We start from the raw sequence: 25000 nt of genomic DNA on the forward strand, positions 1-25000 counted from the left end.
CGTGCGCACACACACACACACACACACACACAGAGCCCAGTCTGGTCCTTTGTTTCCATGCCAGGTTTTCCTTTAAACCCTTCAGCTGTTTGCCCCAGCACTCGGGGGACTACACCCTGAGCGAGGGATAGAGAGACAGAGAGAGAGGCAGAGAGGAAGAGGAGGAGAGGAGTGAGAAATGGTGTGTATTTGGTATAGACGGCACTCCCTTCTGCTTCATCCCTGATGCTCATCAGACAGAGAGAGCGATAGAGCAGAGAGGGAGGGACAGGAAAATACAAATAAGGAGCAAGAAGAGAGGGAGAGAGGGAGGAAGGGAAGGAGGGAGGAAGGGAAGGAGGGAGGGATGTGCAGCTCGTGGGCCGGTGCTTACACAGAGACAGAAAAGCGCTGAAGGGAGCAGAAAAGGAGGAAAGCTGAATTGGTGAGCAGGAAATACAACACCCACCCATCCATCCATCCTTCTATCCTTCCATCCATCCATCCATCCATCTATCCATCCACCCATCTATTCATTCCTGCATCTAATTGTCCAGCTGACAGCATGTCTTTGTGTTGGGATGCGGCTGACATTGAGCTAGCTGGAGGAGAAGATGCCTGGCTAGCATCCTATACTCTGTGTGTGTGTGTGTGTGTGTGTGTGTATGTAGGGCGGTAAAGCAAACGAGATACTGTCATCTTTTAGCTTCTCTCTCTCTCTCTCTCTCTCTCTCTCTCTCTCTTTGCAGTGTTGTTTTGGCCACAAGTCCTGCTGGTCAGGCGTGTTTTGCTAAAAACCTCTTAGCAAGTGTGTGTGTGTGTGTGTGTGTGTGTGTGTGTGTGTGTTTGTGTGTGTGTGTGTGTGAGATTAATATTGCCTACCTGGCAGTCTTTACTCAAAGGGAGAGGCAAACAGAAAGACAGATAGAGGAGAGGCTCTCCATCTCTTGCTAGTTTTGTGCACAAAAGAAATCTCGGTCGTGTCCCAAATCTCCGATGCACCCTAAGAAGTGTGATGGTATGTGACAATCTGTATCACCTGATGTTTTCTGAGGTGTTGAAATGTCTCGTGATGGAGTGATGATTGAGGAGGGAAGTGTGTTTGTGTGTCTGTGTGTGTGATGGATATTTATGTCATTATGGTTTATCTTTCTCGTTCTCTCTCTCTCTCTCTCTCTCTCTCTCTCTCTCTCTCTCTGAGGTGTAAATAGACACTCATGTATTATTCAGGTCTGACAAAATTAGCCGAGCTGCACCCAAACATAGCACGTAGCATACCGAGAACTAGTGTGTGTGTGTGTGTGTGTGTGTGTGTGTGTGTGTGTGTGTGTGTGCAGATGTGAAAACACAAGGCGTCTCATTCACACCGTCCCCGGATTAGTTTTAATGCAACAATGGATAATTGTACGTCTCTGTGCACGAGCAGAACCAAATGCATACTTCTTAACCACTTCGTCCTGGGCATGTCTGCTTTAGACTGTCTAAATAATAATAATACTAAAAATTAAATGCAGATAAAAGTACTTTACGTAGAATTAAACCTGAACCAGCATAGTTAAAATGTTTATAAGTGTGTAAGTTCCATAAATAAAAACTAAATGTTTAGTATAAGTAATAATGTAGTTATTAGAAACACACGGAGTGTTCGGTGTTCAGGAGTTTACATGTACTGAACTGTCTGATGTCGAGTAAACTGTAATGTTCAGTAGTCTGTGGACTGAACGCGGTCGTGCTCCTTTTCACTATATTTAATTTGTGAATTTTCAGAAGCTCATATAGAAAATGTGATGTTCAGTAGTCAGTATGTTGAACACTGTGATGTTCAGGGTATTGAGTAGCATAAAGCATTTTATATACACATATATAAAAGCTGTACATAAAAAGTGTTTGGTCACTTAAACCGCACTTTTTCACTGTATTAGAAAACAACATGTCAAACCAAGTGGCATTTATTTTAATGAAAGATAGCACAAGTTTTTCAAGCAAAACATTTCCCAAAAAATTGATTATTATTTTTAAAAATATAAAGATAATAGATATACTGTTCAAAATTAGACAAAACATATTTGGACACTCAATATTGGCGTCATTAAAGATCACAGTTACCGTGTTTTCAGTGTTTTAGTATTTAGTTCACATCCTTCGTTTTGGAGAACTGCTTGTCAGCGTCTGGGTCTGAAATCAACCAGTTTCTGTAACAGTAGCAGTGGAAGTTTCCGCCAACAGAACTTTCAGTTCCTCCACACTAGAGCATCAACAATCTACAGGGTTTAGGTCAGGGTCGTGGGGTGTAGATGAGGGTCGTGGGGTTTAGATGAGGGTCATGGGGTTTAGGTCGGGGTCGTGGGGTGTAGGTCGGGGTCGTAGGGTGTAGGTCAGGGTCGTAGGGTGTAGGTCGGGGTCGTGGGGTGTAGGTCGGGGTCGTGGGGTGTAGGTCGGGGTCGTGGGGTTTAGGTCGGGGTCGTGGGGTGTAGGTCGGGGTCATGGGGTTTAGATGAGGGTCGTGGGGTTTAGGTCGGGGCTGTAGGGTTTAGATGAGGGTCGTAGGGTGTAGGTCAGGGTCGTGGGGTGTAGATGAGGGTCGTGGGGTTTAGATGAGGGTCGTGGGGTGTAGGTCGGGGTCGTAGGGTTTAGGTCGGGGTCGTGGGGTGTAGGTCAGGTACACTTCTGTACACTTCTGAGTTCATGATGCCATCAGTGAACACAAGGTCACCAACAGCACTGTAGGAAAAACAGCCTCAGCCTCCTTCATGCTTTATAGAACCCTTAGTGCAGTTTGGTTGCAATTCTTCTCCTGGCTTTCTCATCTCTACCATCAGATCCATCCAAGTTCCATTTGGATTCATCTTAAAATAAGACAGTTCTTCAGAAGCTGCTGTCTTTCTGGACATGTGAAAAGTTCATGGTCCCAGTGCAGTTTATAGTGAATGTAGGAAGTCAGTTTGCCTTCAGTCTCAGGAGCCCTAGCAGAGGAACCACATGGTGCACTTCATCACATTAACTACGGATTAACTGTGACAGCCAGAATAGGCTTAAGTGTCCAAGTACTTTATTGTCTAATTTTGAATAGTCGTATCTATTATTTTTATATTTTTAAACATAACGCTCCATTTTTGGGAAATGTTTTGCTTGAAAAGCTTGTGCTATCTTCCTTTAAAATAAATTCCACTTGCTTTGACATGTTGATTTCTAATGCAGTGAAACTTATACATTTGTGGGTGTGGCTTAAGTGTACAAATACTTTTTGGGGCCGCTGTGTATATCAGTATAATCTTCAACACACAGCGTAATAAACACTATTTTTGTTCAAAATACATTAATATTCAGTCGAGAGTGTGATGCCGGACCCATGCTGTAGGTACTGAAGGGTGCCATGTCTACTAGTCATTTTTATAGAATGATTCAATGAAGGTGTTCAGAAAAATTAACTATATAGTGAACACTCTGTTCAGTAGTCAAATATTAAATGTTATAAATTCTGATGTTCAGCAGTCAGTATGTTCAACACTCTAATGTTCAGTAGTGGTTCAGTAGTCAGTAAATTCGGACCCTGTGATGTAGCCTGCTGTTAAAACTCACTCAAAAAACATCTTTTCTTTTCACTCTGTGAGACTGAATGATATTTGATTAGAGCTTATTTATTTATTTGTTTGTTTGTTTGTTTGTTTTTGTTTGTTTGAGCCTGAGCCTGGACTCATTTCTGCTTCGCTTGTCAGTTGGTGAGCATAAAATAATCTGTTGAATGAATAAATGTGTGTATTTTAAAAGTGCTTTCTTATAAATAATTAAAATGTTGAAGGCATTGTCAGTAGTCTTTCAGGCTTTCAGTATTTTACACTGACGCATTAAATCTTAATCACATCATCACGATTAAACGGGCGAGTGGAGTTTCTGAACACGGCGAGCCGAGGCTGCTTATAAAAGTGTCGCTGTAGCAGGTAGAAGTTAGCAGTGAAATTTATATTCTATTTTAGTTTCCCGCAATCAAGGCATCATTTCACACTTTCGCACTTTCACCTTTCATCATAATGCAGCAGAGAAACAGCACCGCTGCAGAAAAACACCCTCTCAGTATCGATTCGGACTCCTTCACTTCTCAGGAGTTGATATGCAACGTACAGTAATTACATCACTAATGTGTGAGCAACAAATATGAGGAATTCACCCACAATAATAATAATAATAATAATAATAATAATAATAATAATAATAATTGAACTGATTTAACTCCTGCACGTTTTTGTTTTATCTGTGACGTATAAACGTGAGATTATAAACTCATCATGAACTCGTTATAAACTTCATGAAGCTGCTGGAAATCATTCAGGATGATCTAAAGCTCTAAAAGAAATAAATGCACATCGCGTTCCTTTTGTGAAACTTTCTCCTGAAGATTCTGATCGTTAAATGAAGAAAAATAATAATTGCTTTTTTTGAAGTCTAAGTTGAATTTTTATGTTAAGTTTTATCGAGCGTTTCTAAACAATAGAGAAAGACAGAAAGTGAACGTCATTAAAATAGTGTGAAGTAAATGTGCAGTGGTTCAGCTTTCAGAAGGTTTATTATTATTATTATTATTATTATTATTATTATTATTATTATCGTTATTACGCTGTGTGCTGGATGATGTTTGGGTGAAGTGGATATTTATGATGGAATGATGATGTGTTTATAGTTTAGCATTTCTGAAAGGAGGATGGTTTTAAAGTAGGATATAATGGAGTGATGGAAACTCATTCCTTCTTCTCTCTCTCTCTTTGTCTTTTTCTCCCACGCTAGACAATCTTTCCTGCTCATTAAGTGTATCTGCACTATTTCTCTCTCCTCCTCCATGTTTTTCCTCTCCCACTCTCTCTCTGTCTCTCTTTATCCCATTATCCCATGCTGTCTCTCTCTCCAGTGATGTCACTTCCTCTCTCCTCCTCTCTGTCTACTTTTGCTCTGCTCAGCTAATAATCTTCCATTTCTGCGTCTCCTTTACCTCTCTCTCTCTCTCTCTCTCTCTCTCTCTCTCTCTTTACCTTTTTCTTCTCTTTTCCTCCCCCTTCTTTCTCTGTTTCTCTCTTGTTCTGCACACGTATACATTTGTTTTGATGTACGGTCTCTTATTGCTGAACGTGATGTGGTTCAGTAGTCAGTAGTCATTGCTGCTCAGTATTGTGTATTCAGAGGTTCATTACTCTGTAACTTAAACACTGCTGTTCAGTAATCAGTCAGTAGCTTAAACGTTGAAATTCAGTAGTCTGTACAGAATGAGACATTGTCCAGTACTCAGTATTTTGCAGGCTAGTCAGTATAGTGAACATTATTACATTCAGTAGTCAAGCCTGTAATGTTCAGTAGCCAGTATTTTAAACGCAGTGTGAAAATACTCAGCATAAAGACCTTTAGGAGTTTCGTCAGTATATTGATTGATTTGAGTCAGAGAGTATTTTTATAGTGAGCATAGTCACGCTCATTACTCACAATGATGAACATTAGTCAGTATATTGTGCATTATGATGTTCAGTAGTCAGTGTGTAGTACTGTGCAAAAGTCTTGGAACCCTGTTTTTTTGTTTAACTTTGTTATAGATGTTTATTTTCTGACTTCTACATTATTGATTCAGTACAAAAATGTTTCAGATTCCAAACATTAGTTTTTCAGCACAAAATGAAATGTTCCAGAAAAATGTTTGTATGTCAGTAAAGAAAGCAGCAGATTCCATAAGAGACACTTTTCAGATAAAAACATAATGAAGGCTGCTGGGTTTCGCTGCAGAAATAAGAAGCGAGTCGACAGTCAAAGTCTCCAGAAGAACTGTGGCTGCTTCTGCAAGATGCTCAGTAACACTTACTGGTCTTTAGAATATTTTTTTTAATGTAGAAACATTTAATTTCATTATTTTTGAAGGCGTCTTTGCTCTACAGCGTTTCTGTGCCAAAGACTTTTGCACAGTCCTGCATTGGGCATTATGTTGTGTGTATTTGTGTTGCTATCTGGTCAATTATTGACATCGTTGATCATGATAATATTGTATTGTTATATGGTCCAGCAGTAATTAGTCAAGAGAATCCCAGTGTAGTGTTTATAGTGCAGGTGTGTGTGTGTGTGTGTGCGTGTGTGTGTGTGTTCCCACACTGAGTCTTCACTTTCATTGAGCCTCACTTATAAAACTGGACACAAACAGATTTAGTTGTAAAACGTTCATTCGAGCATTTACACAAGAAATATGGTGTTCATGAAAATCCGATAATTTTAGTAAAAAAGTTGGTATCCTTCTCCTGAGTGTGTGTAAATTTCCACATAAAAAGACTAACCACTGTAAACCTCGACATGATGGACTTTAGATCTTATAAAACCGTGATCAGTTACTGTACTTTTATATAGAGATTACTCTCTCTAGTTTAAACAGCTTGTGTTTTTTTAGTACAAATTCAACGAAACTTGTGTGAAACCCAGTCGTTTAATATTAATGGCATTAACTAAAGAAATGTAAAATATGAAAAAATAAAGAAAGCAGGCCAAGATAAATCCATAAATAAATTAGGAAGAATAAAGACCAGTCATTTAATTAAGAAGAAATGCTGCTGTATTAACGGAGGCGCTGTAGGGCTCAGACGCTTCTGCCAGCACTAAGTGACCGATAAGTGACCGATCTTGTGTGTCTCGAGCTGCAGTGTGTCGTACACTCCCTAGTGTGCTGTGGCTCGTTCACTTCCTGTGGACACGGCTCCTTCTGCTTTTCTAACACGGCATCGAGGGATTTCTGGCCGAGAGACACTTGGATAAAAAAAAAAAAACATTTTTAAGTCAAACACTTTTTTTTTTCACCTCAGTTAATTCACATCTACTTGACCTTTTCTGTAACTCAGCTCCAGATTGTGGACTTGCAGGTACTTTCAGAGCTTTGCCTTTTATGGAGTTTTGTGGGCGTCACCAAATGCAAATCACCTGTGCCTTCCACGCACCTGGTAATTTAGAGTTACTGAAACTTTGGTAAATATGGTGGACATTATTAGTTTGGTTTGTCTTACACTAACATTTACACACAACTTTATTAAAATACTGATAAATGAGGCCCAGTGACATGTATGATGAATGATGAATTTGGTGTAAAGCTGATTCTCCTGCAGCGTGATGGATCTCCTGTCTCTTCATCCTCACAGTCTCTTTCTTTAAATAAAAACTCTGTGAGCCGAATCTGTAATTTAAAACTGATGGAGTATAAATTCAGGAAGTAATAAAAATGTTATAAAACAACTTTTAGGAGATGTGCTTTGGTGAAAAAGAAGAGTAACTGATGAGTTGAGGTGTCCTGTTTAACGTTGGCTGATCTCACTGTACAACTCACACTGTTCAGTGCTAACATGCTTTTAGCTTCATGCTATTCTCAGGTCATGGCCTGTTAGTGCTGGAGTGAGGATGATTTTAGACAGATGCCGTAAAGTTCCTCTGCGTGATGAAGAGTAGTGATTTATAATCGCACTATCCGTTAGCACCCAGATGAGGATGGGTTCCCTTTTGAGTCTGGTTCCTCTCAAGTCTTCACCACCGTCGCCTCTGGCTCGCTCATTAAGGATAAATTTAAATTAAAATCTTATATCTGGATTTCTGTAAAGCTGCTTTGTCACAATGTCCATTGTTAAAAACACGATACAAATAAAATTGAGTCGAATTGATGTCTTCTTCACTGTAAATGACAGTGTCAGCGCTTTGTAACAGTCAGAGGTAAAGCTGTAACTTTAAGTTTTCAGACGTCTTCAGGACAGAGGAGTTTACGCTTCTTTGCGGTTTCTCAGTAACGTGCGGAACAAGCTGTGATGATTTTCTCTTATTAACTTGAAGAGAGAGAATAAAGAGAGGCTGGTGAGGGAACGAGTGTTTATAGCTGCTATAACGTAAGCGACAACAGGAACTCACTTGTCTCACTGATGGATAAAAAAGCATGACATGTTGTTCTTTAATAAATAAAAATTGTAATTGTTGGCTAATTGCTGTGGTGTAAGAGGAATAAACCACTTACAGACATGCTGTTATAGGAAAATATCAACGTCAGGATGGTAACTCCACTTCATCACCACCTTATGATTCTCTCTGCTCAGTTGTTTTCTGTCATTTTAACACATTTTTTAAAAAAAAATTGTTTCATCATTTCTGACTAAATTTTGTGTGTTTCCAGCTCCATCCCTTTCTCACACTGCTAACTCCGCCCCTGCTCTTAACTCCGCCCCCTTCCCCCGCCCTGACTCCGGACTAACCACAGAGGCAGGTTTATCAGTGTGAGATGGTGTTAAACTCCGCTGGTTTGCGCGTTATGATCCTCTCTGTATCTGCTCAGTGAGAAACGCTCATTTCCTTTAATTACTCTCAATTATCCAATTAGAGATCAGGCTAAAGCATTAATTAGCATACAGCTGGGAGCTTCATCACAACCTCATCCTCCAGCTGAAACCTGCAGAATGTATTTAGTTTAACATGGAGTGGAGATGCTGATGTGTGTGTGTGTGTGTCACAGCTCATAAACTCAGATTGTCACTGCATTATTGGGAAACACATTAGCGAGAAGATTCACTTATTTCATTATTGAGCTGCTCTGAGACTTATCATAGAGTCAGAGGATGCTAATGCTAATGCTAACAAACTCAGCTTTGACATGGAGAGACAGCTGTGATGATGATGATGATGATGATGATGATGGTGATGATGATGGTGTGTTTATAAGGCTGAGCTCACTCCTGACCCTCAGTTTAAACTTGCAGTACCAGGTAGAACTTTTTACCAATCTGCAACACACACTCACACTCACACACACACACACACACACATTGGCTATTCTCTCTGGCTTCAGAATAAGCCATTGTTGCCATGGTGTTACCGTGGTGATCTCATCTCCCATGGCGACACTGGCAGTGCCATGATGGGATATTTCAGACTGGCACCATTCCATGAAACATAGGAAATGATGTCATAGCCTGAGGGTCCTTTGGGTCATGTGATCAGACATTGAAGGATGTATGATGCAGAAGTGTAAAGTGCTGTGATTGACAGGTGAGGCAGGAAGTCCCTCCCACACAGCACAGTTACATTCTCACACACTCCTTTGTCGGGATTCAAACTCACCTCCTCGTGATGACGGGTTTAAATCTTACACAACTGCACCACTCACAGGTTTGGGATTTGACCTGCAACTTCCCTTTAATAAAACAAATCCTCTCAAGGAGCTGAAAGTAACCACAGTGTCTAATCCTCCTCTTTTATTCTTTCTATAAGTATTTATTTATAGGGCAGAATGGTAACTATTGTGTTGCCATAGTAACCACTGTTTTCTGAGTCGCCGCCTCGTCTTTTCTGTAACGTGAACATGACGAAGCCTAACATGAACACAAACAATCAAATGTTATAGTTTAGAAATTTTCAGTAGGTTCATCTGTCATTTTGAAAATCAGACTAGAGCAGTGCATTGTGGGTAATTTGTACTCCTGAAGCCAGGAACGCGATCCTCATCTAATGACCTTCACCTGAGCTCACAGAGTAACAGAACTGCCTCGAGCCTGGTTAAGGGACTCAGTGGGTTTTCTTTCTGCATTAAATTTAAATTTATAAAAACAAAAACATCTTATTGGTTTTTTTCTATAGCAGGACAAACAGAAATCGTCTCAACTCATCATTTAATGGTTATCATGTGCAAATTGAACATACAGGTTGATTGTTAGTTTGGATGAGTGGGTGGGGTCTAAAATGCTGTTTAATGCTCTTCAAATTGGTGTTTTCTTCTTCTGCAACCAGGCTAGTCAAAATACGAGTCTACTTACTGTTAAACTAACAGCAGGTTCCCTTTGTTTACGAACTGCCTAGCGGTATGTGACAACAGAAAATTATTAAATATCACCATATACATGTAGAGAGTGGACATGCGGAGAGTGGATGTGTGGAGAGTGGACGTATAGAGAGTGGATGTGTGGAGAGTGGACGAGTGGAGAGTGGACGAGTGGAGAGTGGACGTGCGGAGAGTGGACAAGTGGAGAGTGGACGTATAGAGAGTGGACATGTAGAAAGTGGACATGTAGAGAGTGGACGTGAGGAGAGTGGACGTGTAGAGAGTGGACATGTAGAGAGTGGACGTGAGGAGAGTGGACGTGTAGAGAGTGGACATGTAGAGAGTGGACGTGAGGAGAGTGGACATGTAGAAAGTGGACATGTAGAGAGTGGACGTGAGGAGAGTGGACGTGTAGAGAGTGGACATGTAGAGAGTGGACGAGTGGAGAGTGGACGTGCGGAGAGTGGACGAGTGGAGAGTGGACGTGTAGAGAGTGGACGTGTGGAGAGTGGACGAGTGGAGAATGGATGTGTGGAGAGTGGACATGCGGAGAGTGGACGTGTGGAGAGTGGACATGTGGAGAGTGGACGAGTGGAGAGTGGACGTGTAGAGAGTGGATGTGTGGAGAGTGGACGAGTGGAGAGTGGACGTGCGGAGAGTGGACGAGTGGAGAGTGGACGTGTAGAGAGTGGACGTGTGGAGAGTGGACATGTGGAGAATGGATGTGTGGAGAGTGGACATGCGGAGAGTGGACGTGTGGAGAGTGGACTTATGGAGAGTGGATGTGAGGAGAGTGGACGTGTGGAGAGTGGACGAGTGGAGAGTGGATGTGAGGAGAGTGGACGTGTGGAGAGTGGATGTGAGGAGAGTGGATGTGTGGAGAGTGGACGTGTGGAGAGTGGACGAGTGGAGAGTGGACATGTAGAGAGTGGACGTGTGGAGAGCGGACGTGTAGAGAGTGGACGTGAGGAGAGTGGACATGTGGAGAGTGGACATATGGAGAGTGGACGAGTGGAGAGTGGACATGTATAGAGTGGATGTGAGGAGAGTGGACTTATGGAGAGTGGACGAGTGGAGAGTGGATGTGAGGAGAGTGGACGTGTGGAGAGTGGATGTGTGGAGAGTGGACGTGTGGAGAGTGGACGAGTGGAGAGTGGACATGTAGAGAGTGGACGTGTGGAGAGCGGACGTGTGGAGAGTGGACGTGAGGAGAGTGGACATGTGGAGAGTGGACATATGGAGAGTGGATGTGAGGAGAGTGGATGTGAGGAGAGTGGACATGTGGAGAGTGGACGTGTAGAGAGTGGACGTGCGGAGAGTGGACGTGTAGAGAGTGGACGAGTGGAGAGTGGACATATAGAGAGTGGACGTGTGGAGAGTGGACGTGTGGAGAGTGGACATGTAGAGAGTGGACGTGTAGAGAGTGGACATGTAGAGAGTGGACGTGTGGAGAGTGGACTTGCGGAGAGTGGACGTGTAGAGAGTGGACGAGTGGAGAGTGGACGAGTGGAGAGTGGACGTGTGGAGAGTGGACGAGTGGAGAGTGGACATGTAGAGAGTGGACGTGTGGAGAGCGGACGTGTGGAGAGTGGACATATGGAGAGTGGACGAGTGGAGAGTGGATGTGTGGAGAGTGGACGAGTGGAGAGTGGATGTGAGGAGAGTGGACGTGTGGAGAGTGGACGTGTGGAGAGTGGACGTGTGGAGAGTGGACGTGTAGAGAGTGGACGTGCGGAGAGTGGACGTGTAGAGAGTGGACGAGTGGAGAGTGGACATATAGAGAGTGGACGTGTAGAGAGTGGACGTGTAGAGAGTGGACGAGTGGAGAGTGGACGAGTGGAGAGTGGACGATTGGAGAGTGGACGAGTGAAGAGTGGACGTGTGGAGAGTGGACGTGTGGAGAGTGGACGAGTGGAGAGTGGACGAGTGGAGAGTGGACGTGTGGAGAGTGGACGATTGGAGAGTGGACGAGTGAAGAGTGGACGTGCGGAGAGTGGACGTGCGGAGAGTGGACATATAGAGAGTGGACGTGTGGAGAGTGGACATGTAGAGAGTGGACGAGTGGAGAGTGGACGAGTGGAGAGTGGACGTGCGGAGAGTGGACGTGCGGAGAGTGGACGAGTGGAGAGTGGACGTGTGGAGAGTGGACGTGTGGAGAGTGGACATGTAGAGAGTGGACGTGTGGAGAGTGGACGAGTGGAGAGTGGACGAGTGGAGAGTGGACGTGTGGAGAGTGGACGATTGGAGAGTGGACGAGTGAAGAGTGGACGTGCGGAGAGTGGACGTGCGGAGAGTGGACATATAGAGAGTGGACGTGTGGAGAGTGGACATGTAGAGAGTGGACGAGTGGAGAGTGGACGAGTGGAGAGTGGACGTGCGGAGAGTGGACGTGCGGAGAGTGGACGAGTGGAGAGTGGACGTGTGGAGAGTGGACGTGTGGAGAGTGGACGTGTAGAGAGTGGACGTGTGGAGAGTGGACGTGTGGAGAGTGGACGTGCGGAGAGTGGACGTGTAGAGAGTGGACGAGTGGAGAGTGGACGAGTGGAGAGTGGACGTGTGGAGAGTGGACGAGTGAAGAGTGGACGTGTGGAGAGTGGACGTGTGGAGAGTGGACGAGTGGAGAGTGGACGAGTGGAGAGTGGACGTGTGGAGAGTGGACGATTGGAGAGTGGACGAGTGAAGAGTGGACGTGCGGAGAGTGGACGTGCGGAGAGTGGACATATAGAGAGTGGACGTGTGGAGAGTGGACATGTAGAGAGTGGACGAGTGGAGAGTGGACGTGCGGAGAGTGGACATGTGGAGAGTGGACGAGTGGAGAGTGGACGTGTAGAGAGTGGACGAGTGGAGAGTGGACGTGTGGAGAGTGGACGTGTGGAGAGTGGACGAGTGAAGAGTGGACGTGTGGAGAGTGGACATGTGGAGAGTGGACATGTGGAGAATGGACGTGTAGAGAGTGGACGAGTGGAGAGTGGACGTGTGGAGAGTGGACGAGTGAAGAGTGGACGTGTGGAGAGTGGACGTGTAGAGAGTGGACGAGTGGAGAGTGGACGATTGGAGAGTGGACGAGTGAAGAGTGGACGTGTGGAGAGTGGACATGTAGAGAGTGGACGTGTGGAGAGTGGACATGTATAGAGTGGACGTGCGGAGAGTGGATGTGAGGAGAGTGGACGTGTGGAGAGTGGACATATAGAGAGTGGACGTGTGGAGAGTGGACGTGTGGAGAGTGGACGTGTGGAGAGTGGACGTGTAGAGAGTGGACGTGTGGAGAGTGGACATATAGAGAGTGGACGTGTGGAGAGTGGACGTGTAGAGAGTGGACGTGTGGAGAGTGGACGTGAGGAGAGTGGACGTGTGGAGAGTGGACGTGTGGAGAGTGGACATGTAGAGAGTGGACGTGCGGAGAGTGGACGTGCGGAGAGTGGACATGTAGAGAGTGGACGTGCGGAGAGTGGACGTGTGGAGAGTGGACGAGTGGAGAGTGGACATACAGAGAGTGGACGTGTGGAGAGTGGACGTGTGGAGAGTGGACGTGCGGAGAGTGGACGTGCGGAGAGTGGACGTGCGGAGAGTGGACATACAGAGAGTGGACGTGTGGAGAGTGGACGTGTAGAGAGTGGACGTGTGGAGAGTGGACATGTAGAGAGTAGACGTGTGGAGAGTGGACATGTAGAGAGTGGACGTGCGGAGAGTGGATGTGAGGAGAGTGGACGTGTGGAGAGTGGACATATAGAGAGTGGACGTGTGGAGAGTGGACGTGTGGAGAGTGGACGTGTGGAGAGTGGACGTGTAGAGAGTGGACGTGTGGAGAGTGGACATATAGAGAGTGGACGTGTGGAGAGTGGACGTGTAGAGAGTGGACGTGTGGAGAGTGGACGTGAGGAGAGTGGACGTGTGGAGAGTGGACGTGTGGAGAGTGGACATGTAGAGAGTGGACGTGCGGAGAGTGGACGTGCGGAGAGTGGACATGTAGAGAGTGGACGTGCGGAGAGTGGACGTGTGGAGAGTGGACGAGTGGAGAGTGGACATACAGAGAGTGGACGTGTGGAGAGTGGACATACAGAGAGTGGACGTGTGGAGAGTGGACGTGTAGAGAGTGGACATGTAGAGAGTGGGCATGTAGAGAGTGGACGTGTGGAGAGTGGACGAGTGGAGAGTGGACATGTAGAGAGTGGACGTGTGGAGAGTGGACGTGTAGAGAGTGGACGCGTAGAGAGTGGACATGTAGAGAGTGGACGTGTGGAGAGTGGACGTGTGGAGAGTGGACGTGTGGAGAGTGGACGCGTGGAGAGTGGACGTGCGGAGAGTGGACGTGCGGAGAGTGGACGTGTGGAGAGTGGACGTGTGGAGAGTAGACGAGTGGAGAGTGGACGTGTAGAGAGTGGACGCGTAGAGAGTGGACATGTAGAGAGTGGACGTGTGGAGAGTGGACATGTAGAGAGTGGACGTGCGGAGAGTGGACGTGTGGAGAATAAACATAACTAAATGTACATAACTAATGAATAACAGTTAATAAACACCTTATAAACACTGTGTTCGTGCTGTGACCTGCTCACACACAGCCTGTGTTACTGAGTGAGCTGTAGAGTGATGCTGAGTCAGCGATTACATCACTGTGTTCACTAACGCTGTCCTGTAGCTCTCTGGATTGGCCGAAGTGCTCATTAATATTCATTTATGTGCTGAATAATTCATTATAAATTTTTTATCACTGCTGTTTGACCCGATTGTGAACCTGCTCATGCGAGGAGTCGCGCTCAGATTCATGACTTTAACAGAAATAGATGAGTACTGAGCTGCTGATATAAATAACACACACACACACACACACACACACCAGACCAATGCTGATAGATTTAAATTTTTCTAGAAATGACTCCGCCCACTACTCTGTCACTCTGTCACACTGCTGAAGTGCTGAAAACTTTACTAAGATTATATCAGATAGCAACAGTTGCTAAGCAGAGATTGGAGGGGCAAGAAAATAGGGCGGGGCTTACAGATCAATGAGTTGTACTCCACAGAATCAGTGCTTCTAACACTAATCATGTTTTTATCATTAGTTTGAAATATGAATCAGTCACTAATGTGGTGCATTTCTGAGATCAGACTTAACTAAGCTGTGTGTTCACGCTGTTCTGTGTTCATGATGCTGTGTGTTCACTTTGCTGTGTGTTAACGTTGTTGTGTGTTCACGTTGTTGCGTGTTCACGTTGTTGTGTTCACACTGTTGTGTGTTCACACTGCTGCGTTCACGTTACTGTGTTTACATTACTGTGTGTTGATGTTGTTGTGTGTTCGCATTGCTTTATGTTCACATTGTTGTGTTAATACTGTTGTGTGTTCACGTTACTGTGTTGATGTTACTGTGTGTTTACGTTATGTGTGTTCAGGTCATTGTGTGTTGACATTGTTGTGTGTTCATGTTGTTGTGTGTTGACGTTACAGTGTGTTCAGGTCGTTGTGTGTTCAGGTTGTTGTGTGTTCATGTTGTGTGTTGACGTTACAGTGTGTTCATGTTGTGTGTTCATGTTGTTGTGTGTTGACGTTGCAGTGTGTTCAGGTCATTGTGTGTTCAGGTTGTTGTGTGTTCAGGTTGTTGTGTGTTCATGTTGTTGTGTGTTGACGTTACAGTGTGTTCATGTTGTGTGTTCATGTTGTTGTGTGTTCATGTTGTGTGTTGACGTTACAGTGTGTTCATGTTGTGTGTTCATGTTGTTGTGTGTTGACGTTACAGTGTGTTCAGGTCGTTGTGTGTTCAGGTTGTTGTGTGTTCATGTTGTGTGTTGACGTTACAGTGTGTTCATGTTGTGTGTTCATGTTGTTGTGTGTTGACGTTGCAGTGTGTTCAGGTCATTGTGTGTTCAGGTTGTTGTGTGTTCAGGTTGTTGTGTGTTAATGCTGTTGTGTGTTGACGTTACAGTGTGTTCAGGTCGTTGTGTGTTCAGGTTGTTGTGTGTTCAGGTTTGCAATAAGTTTCTGTGTGTGTTTCAGTTTCACTTCATCCTCTGGTGTTATATAATAAATCCACACTGCTGAAGCTCTGATCTCTCACCGGGATTATTACCAAATAATATAATGTACAGTAATCCGATCAGTGTCCAATCTGAGAGTGATCACATGGGCTCTGTCTCAGATCACAGCTCTACTCTGTACTGATGTGTATTACAGAGGTGTGGTGTGTTTCTGCCCTAACCGAAGGTGCAGAAGGCTCAGAGCTTATATCAGAGCCAGAACCCACAAATAAAATTAGGGAAACCATCAGGGACCATCAGGAACCATCAGGAACCATTAACTCCATTAAGCCGCCATTACAGACCACATTAAAGCACATTAGGAACCAGAAAGCTGTAACAGTCTCTACTTATTTATTCAGTAGTGACTTCTAGAGCACTACATAGTAAACACTTTTAAGTGTTATGTCTCTGTGTGTGAAATTAAACACCTCCTCTGTGATATTATAGCTTATCGTTATCCAGAGAAGGTCAAAGTTCAAAGATAAGGCGGTTCCCGCACTGATTCTCTCACCAGTGTGGTATTTGGGAAATTCTTGCACAAGCTCCTGAAAGTTATTCTGCTGAAAGACGCAGATAAGATTAGCGCAGAAAGCGAGAGGGAGTTCAGCCGTAACTAATCTCCTGAAGGTGGAGGACTGAAGTGTTTACTTTCTGTTTCAGTCGTCTGTAAGCATTCAGACTGCATACACACTTACAGCAACTACGTACTGTAGTTTACTGTACTGTAGTTTACTGTACTGTAGTTTATATAGTTTACTGTAGTTTACTGTACTGTAGTTTATATAGTTTACTGTAGTTTACTGTACTGTAGTTTATATAGTTTACTGTAGTTTACTTTACTTGAGTTTATATAGTTTACTGTAGTTTAGTGTACTGTAGATTATATAGTTTACTGTAGTTTACTGTACTGTAGTTTTTATAGTTTACTGTAGTTTACTGTACTGTAGTTTATATGGTTTACTGTAGTGTAGTTTACTGTAGTCTACAGTAGTGTAGTTTAATGTAGTTTACTGTAGTGTGGTTTACTGTAGTCTGCTGTAGTGTAGTTTACTGTAGTGTAGTTTACTGTAGTCTGCTGTACTGTAGTTTATATAGTTTACTGTAGTTTACTGTACTGTAGTTTATATAGTATACTGTAGTGTAGTTTACTGTAGTCTACCGTAATGTAGTTTACTGTACTGTAGTTTATATAGTTTACTGTAGTTTACTGTACTGTAGTTTATATAGTATACTGTAGTGTAGTTTACTGTAGTCTACCGTAATGTAGTTTACTGTACTGAAGTTTATATAGTTTACTGTAGTTTACTGTAATGTATTGTAGCGTGGTGTAGTTTAATTTTCTGCAGTGTAGTTTACTGCAGTGTAGTTTACTGTAGTTTACCATAGTGAGGTTAACTGTAGTGTAGTTTACTGTAGTTTACTTTAGTGTAGTTTAATGTAGTGTATTTTAGTGTGATGTAACTTATTGTAGTGTAGTTTACTGTAGTGTGGTTTACTGTGGTATATTTCATTGTAGTTTATTTTACTGTTTGTATTTTATTGCAGTATGCTGTGGTGTAGTTGAGTATACTGTAGTGAATTTTGGTGTAGTGTTGTTTAGTATTGTTGTTTTAGCGTAGTTTAGTATAATGTGGTATAGTCCAGTTTAGTGTAGTGTAGTTTACTGTAGTGTAGTTTAGTGCACTAGAGTGTAGCATACTGTAGTGTAGCATACTGTAGTGTAGTTTAGTGCACTAGAGTGTAACATACTGTAGTGTAGTTTACTGTAGTGTAGTTTAGTGCACTAGAGTGTAGCATACTGTAGTGTAGTTTACTGTAGTGTAGTTTAGTGCACTAGAGTGTAACATACTGTAGTGTAGTTTACTGTAGTGTAGTTTAGTGCACTAGAGTGTAGCATACTGTAGTGTAGTTTACTGTAGTGTAGTTTAGTGCACTAGAGTGTAGCATACTGTGGTGTAGTTTACTGTAGTGTAGTTTAGTGCACTAGAGTGTAACATTCTGTAGTGTAGTTTACTGTAGTGTAGTTTAGTGCACTAGAGTGTAACATACTGTAGTGTAGTTTACTGTAGTGTAGTTTAGTGCACTAGAGTGTAGCATACTGTAGTGTAGTTTACTGTAGTGTAGTTTAGTGCACTAGAGTGTAGCATACTGTGGTGTAGTTTACTGTAGTGTAGTTTAGTGCACTAGAGTGTAGCATACTGTGGTGTAGTTTACTGTAGTGTAGTTTAGTGCACTAGAGTGTAGCATACTGTAGTGTAGTTTACTGTAGTGTAGTTTAGTGCACTAGAGTGTAACATACTGTAGTGTAGTTTACTGTAGTGTAGTTTAGTGCACTAGAGTGTAGCATACTGTGGTGTAGTTTACTGTAGTGTAGTTTAGTGCACTAGAGTGTAGCATACTGTGGTGTAGTTTACTGTAGTGTAGTTTAGTGCACTAGAGTGTAGCATACTGTAGTGTAGTTTACTGTAGTGTAGTTTAGTGCACTAGAGTGTAACATTCTGTAGTGTAGTTTACTGTAGTGTAGTTTAGTGCACTAGAGTGTAACATACTGTAGTGTAGTTTACTGTAGTGTAGTTTAGTGCACTAGAGTGTAGCATACTGTGGTGTAGTTTACTGTAGTGTAGTTTAGTGCACTAGAGTGTAGCATACTGTAGTGTAGTTTACTGTAGTGTAGTTTAGTGCACTAGAGTGTAACATTCTGTAGTGTAGTTTACTGTATTGTAGTTTAGTGCACTAGAGTGTAACATACTGTAGTGTAGTTTACTGTAGTGTAGTTTAGTGCACTAGAGTGTAGCATACTGTGGTGTAGTTTACTGTAGTGTAGTTTAGTGCACTAGAGTGTAACATACTGTAGTGTAGTTTACTGTAGTGTGGTTTAGTGCACTAGAGTGTAACATACTGTAGTGTAGTTTACTGTAGTGTGGTTTAGTGCACTAGAGTGTAGCATACTGTAGTGTAGTTTACTGTAGTGTAGTTTAGTGCACTAGAGTGTAGTATGCTATACTGTATTGTGACATAGTGAAGTATACTGTAGTGTACTTAAGTGAGTGTAGTGTTGTTTAGTATACTGTAATATAGTGAAGTTTACTGTCATATATTGTAATGTAGTCTAGCTTAGTCTAGTGTAATAAAGTGCAGTGTGATGTGGTGTAGTGTAGTGTAGTATACTGTAGTGTAGTGTAGTGTACTGTAGTGTAGTATAGTATACTGTAGTGTAGTATAGTATACTGTAGTGTACTGTAGTGTAGTATAGTATACTGTAGTGTACTGTAGTGTAGTATAGTATACTGTAGTGTAGTGTACTGTAGTGTAGTTTAGTATACTGTAGTGTACTGTAGTGTAGTATAGTATACTGTAGTGTAGTGTACTGTAGTATACTGTAGTGTAGTATAGTATACTGTAGTGTAGTATACTGTAGTGTAGTATACTGTAGTGTAGTGTAGTATACTGTAGTGTAGTGTACTGTAGTGTAGTGTAGTATACTGTAGTGTAGTATACTGTAGTGTAGTGTAGTGTACTGTAGTGTAGTATACTGTAGTGTAGTATACTGTGGTGTAGTGTACTGTAGTGTAGTGTAGTATACTGTAGTGTAGTATACTGTAGTGTAGTGTAGTATACTGTAGTGTAGTGTAGTGTACTGTAGTGTAGTGTAGTATAGTGTAGTGTAGTATACTGTAGTGTAGTGTAGTATACTGTAGTGTAGTGTAGTATACTGTAGTGTAGTGTAGTGTACTGTAGTGTAGTGTAGTATACTGTAGTGTAGTGTACTGTAGTGTAGTGTAGTATACTGTAGTGTAGTGTAGTATACTGTAGTGTAGTGTAGTGTACTGTAGTGTAGTGTAGTATAGTGTAGTGTAGTGTACTGTAGTGTAGTGTAGTATAGTATACTTTAGTGTAGTGTAGTGTACTGTAGTGTAGTTTAGTATACTGTAGTGTAGTGTAGTGTAGTATAGTGTACTGTAGTGTAGTGTAGTGTACTGTAGTTTAGTATACTGTAGTGTAGTGTAGTATAGTATACTGTAGTGTAGTGTAGTGTACTGTAGTTTAGTGTACTGTAGTGTAGTTTAGTATACTGTAGTGTAGTATACTGTAGTGTAGTATAGTGTACTGTAGTGTAGTTTAGTATACTGTAGTGTAGTATACTGTAGTGTAGTATAGTGTACTGTAGTTTAGTATACTGTAGTGTAGTGTACTGTAGTGTAGTGTAGTGTACTGTAGTGTAGTATACTGTAGTGTAGTGTAGTATAGTGTACTGTAGTGTAGTGTAGTATAGTATACTGTAGTGTAGTGTAGTATAGTATACTGTAGTGTAGTGTAGTTTAGTATACTGTAGTGTAGTATACTGTAGTGTAGTATAGTGTACTGTAGTTTAGTATACTGTAGTGTAGTGTAGTGTACTGTAGTGTAGTATACTGTAGTGTAGTGTAGTATAGTGTACTGTAGTGTAGTGTAGTATAGTATACTGTAGTGTAGTGTAGTATAGTATACTGTAGTGTAGTGTACTGTACTGTAGTGTAGTGTACTGTAGTGTAGTATAGTGTACTGTAGTGTAGTATAGTGTACTGTAGTGTAGTTTAGTATACTGTAGTGTAGTATACTGTAGTGTAGTATAGTGTACTGTAGTGTAGTTTAGTATACTGTAGTGTAGTATACTGTAGTGTAGTATAGTGTACTGTAGTGTAGTTTAGTATACTGTAGTGTAGTGTAGTGTACTGTAGTGTAGTTTAGTATACTGTAGTGTAGTATACTGTAGTGTAGTATAGTGTACTGTAGTGTAGTTTAGTATACTGTAGTGTAGTATACTGTAGTGTAGTATAGTGTACTGTAGTGTAGTTTAGTATACTGTAGTGTAGTATACTGTAGTGTAGTATAGTGTACTGTAGTGTAGTTTAGTATACTGTAGTGTAGTATACTGTAGTGTAGTATAGTGTACTGTAGTGTAGTATAGTGTACTGTAGTTTAGTATACTGTAGTGTAGTATAGTATACTGTAGTGTAATATACTGTAGTGTAGTACACTGTAGTGTAGTATAGTGTACTGTAGTTTAGTATACTGTAGTGTAGTTTAGTGTACTGTAGTTTAGTATACTGTAGTGTAGTATACTGTAGTGTAGTATAGTATACTGTAGTGTAGTGTACTGTAGTGTAGTGTAGTATACTGTAGTGTAGTATAGTGTACTGTAGTTTAGTATACTGTAGTTTAGTATACTGTAGTGTAGTATACTGTAGTGTAGTATAGTATACTGTAGTGTAGTGTACTGTAGTGTAGTGTAGTATACTGTAGTGTAGTATAGTATACTGTAGTGTAGTGTACTGTAGTGTAGTTTAGTATACTGTAGTGTAATCTGTTATATAAATGTTTTATATATTCTACATGTTTTATTTTTTTCTTTTTGCTTTTATTAAAGTCTCTTTTCTGTGTTTTATCAGAATTAAGCTCCAAGGTCTGTGTTGTGAATTCCCCCTCTCCGGGCGTGGTGCAGTAGAGAGTGTGAAGTTTTATTGTGAAGTTCGTCTAGGGACAATGTCGCCCGTTTCCGCGTGTTGATTATGGACTGCCCCAGTCATAGACACTGATTATTATTACTGGATTCACCCCAATAAAGAACAGACCATGTTTCCACACATTATAGTCTGGGAATGGTAAACTGGAGAAATGAGTGTGTGTGTGTGTGTGTGTGTGTGTGTGCAGAATAAAAATCTGCTTAAACACACTTTCCTTACTTTCTCAGTCTGTTCCTGAGATCTGGTTAAGAATTCAGCTGGATTAATGGTTGTGAATTAAAGAGATCATATATGTGTTTATTTCAGTTCTCATTAATGACTGTGTGTGTGTGTGTGTGTGTGTGTGTGTGTGGTGTTATCATACAGTAGGTACAATGCACTAATATAGCAGGTTAAGACATTGGGCTACTGGTCAGAAGGTTGTGGGTTTAAATCTCAGCAACAGCAAACTGCCACTGCTGGCTTCTTGAGCGAGATGTTTAACCCTCGGCTGCTTTGGGCAATTCGCTTGTAAATAAATGTGTGAACAACAGAACGTGTATTATTTTTGAGAAATTATAACGATGTCATCAGTATTGTGTGTGTGTGTGTGTGTGTATGTGTGTGTGAGAGAGCAAGAGAGAGAGAGAGAGAGAGAGAGAGAGAGTGTGTGTGTGTGTGTGTGTGTGTGTGTGTGTGTACAGGTTTCTATTTTTAGCGCAACAGAAGCAGGTCAGCCATTACAGCACAGAAGAGTGTGTGAGTGAGTGAGTGAGTGAGTGAGTGCTGCCCCCTGCTGGATCAGAACACTTACTACAGCACACACCTTTGAGCTACATCACTCCAGTGTTATCCCTCATGAGACAGAGGAATAATTGTGCACATCAGTATATAAACTGATAAAGAGAACGAGTGGAGAGGGAGAGAGACTGATGCACAAGGGACTATAGATACATAGTTGTATGTACAGTTAGAAAGACAAAAGCAGATTGACATAGAGAAATGAAAAAGAAAGAGACAGAGGGACACACAGAAAGAGACAGAAAGAGAGAGAGACAGATATAGATAGTGACAGACAGTGACAGACAGAGAGAGACAGAGAGAGAGAGAGAGAGAGAGGCTGAGACAGACAAATTGAGACAGGGAGAGAGCCAGAGAGAGTGAGACCTGGAGAGAGACAGAGTGACAGAGAGAGAGAGAGACAGAGAGAGTGAGACAGGGAGAGAGACAAAGAGTGAGACAGAGAGTGAGACAGAGAGAGAGACACTGAGAGAGACAGAGAGAGTGAGACAGGGAGAGAGACAGAGAGAGAGAGAGACAGGGAGAGAGACAGAGAGAATGAGACAGGGAGAGAGACAGAGAGAGTGAGACAGGGAGAGAGACAGAGAGAATGAGACAGAGAGAGAGACAGGGAGAGAGACAAAGAGTGAGACAGAGAGTGAGACAGAGAGAGAGAGAGAGACACTGAGAGAGACAGAGAGAGTGAGACAGGGAGAGAGACAGAGAGAATGAGACAGGGAGAGAGACAGAGAGAGTGAGACAGGGAGAGAGACAGAGAGAGAGAGACAGGGAGAGAGACAGAGAGAATGAGACAGAGAGAGAGACAGGGAGAGAGACAGAGAGAGTGAGACAGGGAGAGAGACAGGGAGAGTGAGACAGGAAGAGAGAAAGAGAGAATGAGACAGGGAGAGAGACAGAGAGAGAAAGACAGGGAGAGAGACAGAGAGAGAGAGAGACAGAGAGAGAGAGAGACAGAGAGAATGAGACAGAGAGAGAGACAGGGAGAGAGACAGAGAGAGAGACAGGGAGAGTGAGACAGGAAGAGAGACAGAGAGAATGAGACAGGGAGAGAGACAGAGAGAGTGAGACAGAGAGAGAGACAGGGAGAGAGATAGAGAGAGTGAGACAGGGAGAGAGACAGAGAGAGAGACAGGGAGAGAGAAAGAGAGAATGAGACAGGGAGTGAGACAGAGAGAGAGACAGGGAGAGAGACAGAGAGAGAGAGACAGGGAGAGAGACAGAGAGAATGAGACAGAGAGTGAGACAGAGAGAGAGACAGGGAGAGAGACAGAGAGAGAGAGACAGGGAGAGAGACAGAGAGAATGAGACAGAGAGTGAGACAGAGAGAGAGACAGGGAGAGAGACAGAGAGAGAGAGACAGGGAGAGAGACAGAGAGAATGAGACAGAGAGAGAGACAGAGAGAGAGACAGGGAGAGTGAGACAGGAAGAGAGACAGAGAGAGAGAGACAGCTTTGCACACAGTGGCTGTAATGAAAATCCCTTAAATAGCTGATGGGTGTGAACTGCGCATGCTCAAAAAGAGGAGGAGCGCTGAGCAAGCGCCTGATACACACAGACTGTGTGTGTGTGTGTGTGTGTGTGTGTGTGTGTGTGTGTGTGTGGGAGGGAGGGAGGGAGAAGCAGCATGAACCAGTGTGCATGAGCGACTCAGTGTGTGTGAGCGGATGCTGGAGTCGGGATGATGGAAGGGAAACAGTAACAGGGATTTACACACACACGAGGGAGAAGGAATGCTGCTAACACTGCTGTTCTACCTGCGCATGAAAGGTATACACACACACACACGCACAGACACACACACACACACGTATACACACACACACACGTATACACACACACACACGTGCACGCCGGTGATGCCTTGGAGAGCTGATGATGTTGCTGATGATGCTGTCAGTGTTGCTTTGATGATTTGATTGAAAGGGTGCAGCTGTTGTGGTGGGACTGGAATGTGTATAGCAAACACACACGCACGCACACACACGCACACACACGCACACACACGCACACACAAACACACACACACAGGAGATTGTAATTAGAGAGCAGCACATGATTTCTGTGGTGTGAACAGGGTGAACAGAGAGTCTCGGATCGCTGTGTGTCTGAAACGAAGCAGATGAAAAATAAAAATAAAGCATTATGACATCATCAATTTTTTTAGACTTGGCTCAGAGTTACACATAAACACACTCACACACACACATATACACACACACTCACACACACACACACGATTATACACAGAAGTTTAGGAAAAAAATCTCAAAGTGTAACGATGAGTTAAGGAGCAGTAGAGAAAAGTGGTCACTCTGCAGTAAAATAAATTCTAGATTAAAATGAATTCTACAGATGTGTGCATGGCTTAATGTAAGGAATGAAACACTCGGCGCGTGCCGTCGTAGGAAAACTGGAAATGATGCTCTGAGACCTCAGGATACTTCATCATCTAATATCAACATGCATGTGTCTGTAACGTGAAGTGCGCAGCACTAGGGCACTCAGTAGTGCGCACTCTGTCCCTATCTAGGGCTCTAATTTAGAGGGTTATGGTGGAGGAAATGATCTGCTGTCTACTTCCTGTCGCTTCCTAACAATAAGAGGAAGTGAACTGAAAGCAGTGGCGCCCCAGTCATGCCCTTTACACCAGCGTCTGGCTTTTACACACACACACACACACAGAGCCCCGGGTCAGTCCACTCCGAGCCGATCATCATGGCTGGATTCACAGCTGCGATTCTCCACTCAGGAGGTGTGTGTTATTCAGTGTTTATTCTGGTGTTATTCAGTGTTTATTCTGATGTGTTCAGTGTTTATTCTGATGTGTTCAGTGTTTATTCTGATGTGTTCAGTGTTTATTCTGATGTGTTCAGTGTTTATTATTATCCTGCAGTGTTTCAGACTCACTTTAACGTCACAGAAC

At 42.9% G+C, this 25000-nt stretch overlaps 1 protein-coding gene across 4 annotated transcripts in view; it reads left to right on the forward strand.

Moving 5' to 3' along the window:
- prkcz (protein kinase C, zeta) overlaps window positions 1–25000 on the forward strand; it is a 70988-nt gene that overhangs the window by 12120 nt on the left and 33868 nt on the right. Inside the window, exon 1 of one of the 4 annotated variants that reach the window (XM_053236187.1) lies at window positions 4–424. The exons of 1 other annotated variant lie outside the window; for it this stretch is intronic. Coding sequence is in view for 2 of the 3 variants with exons in the window: in XM_053236185.1 (XP_053092160.1) it covers window positions 24712–24829 (118 nt within the window). In the remaining variant the exon portion in view is untranslated. Of the gene's footprint in view, window positions 1–3; window positions 425–23715; window positions 23845–24424; window positions 24830–25000 lie in introns of those variants that run through there. 2 more of the 4 variants (XM_053236186.1, XM_053236185.1) reach the window with 2 other exon arrangements.

This window comes from Pangasianodon hypophthalmus, chromosome 8 (assembly GCF_027358585.1).
Source record: "Pangasianodon hypophthalmus isolate fPanHyp1 chromosome 8, fPanHyp1.pri, whole genome shotgun sequence".
In the NCBI taxonomy this organism is placed as follows: domain Eukaryota; kingdom Metazoa; phylum Chordata; class Actinopteri; order Siluriformes; family Pangasiidae; genus Pangasianodon; species Pangasianodon hypophthalmus.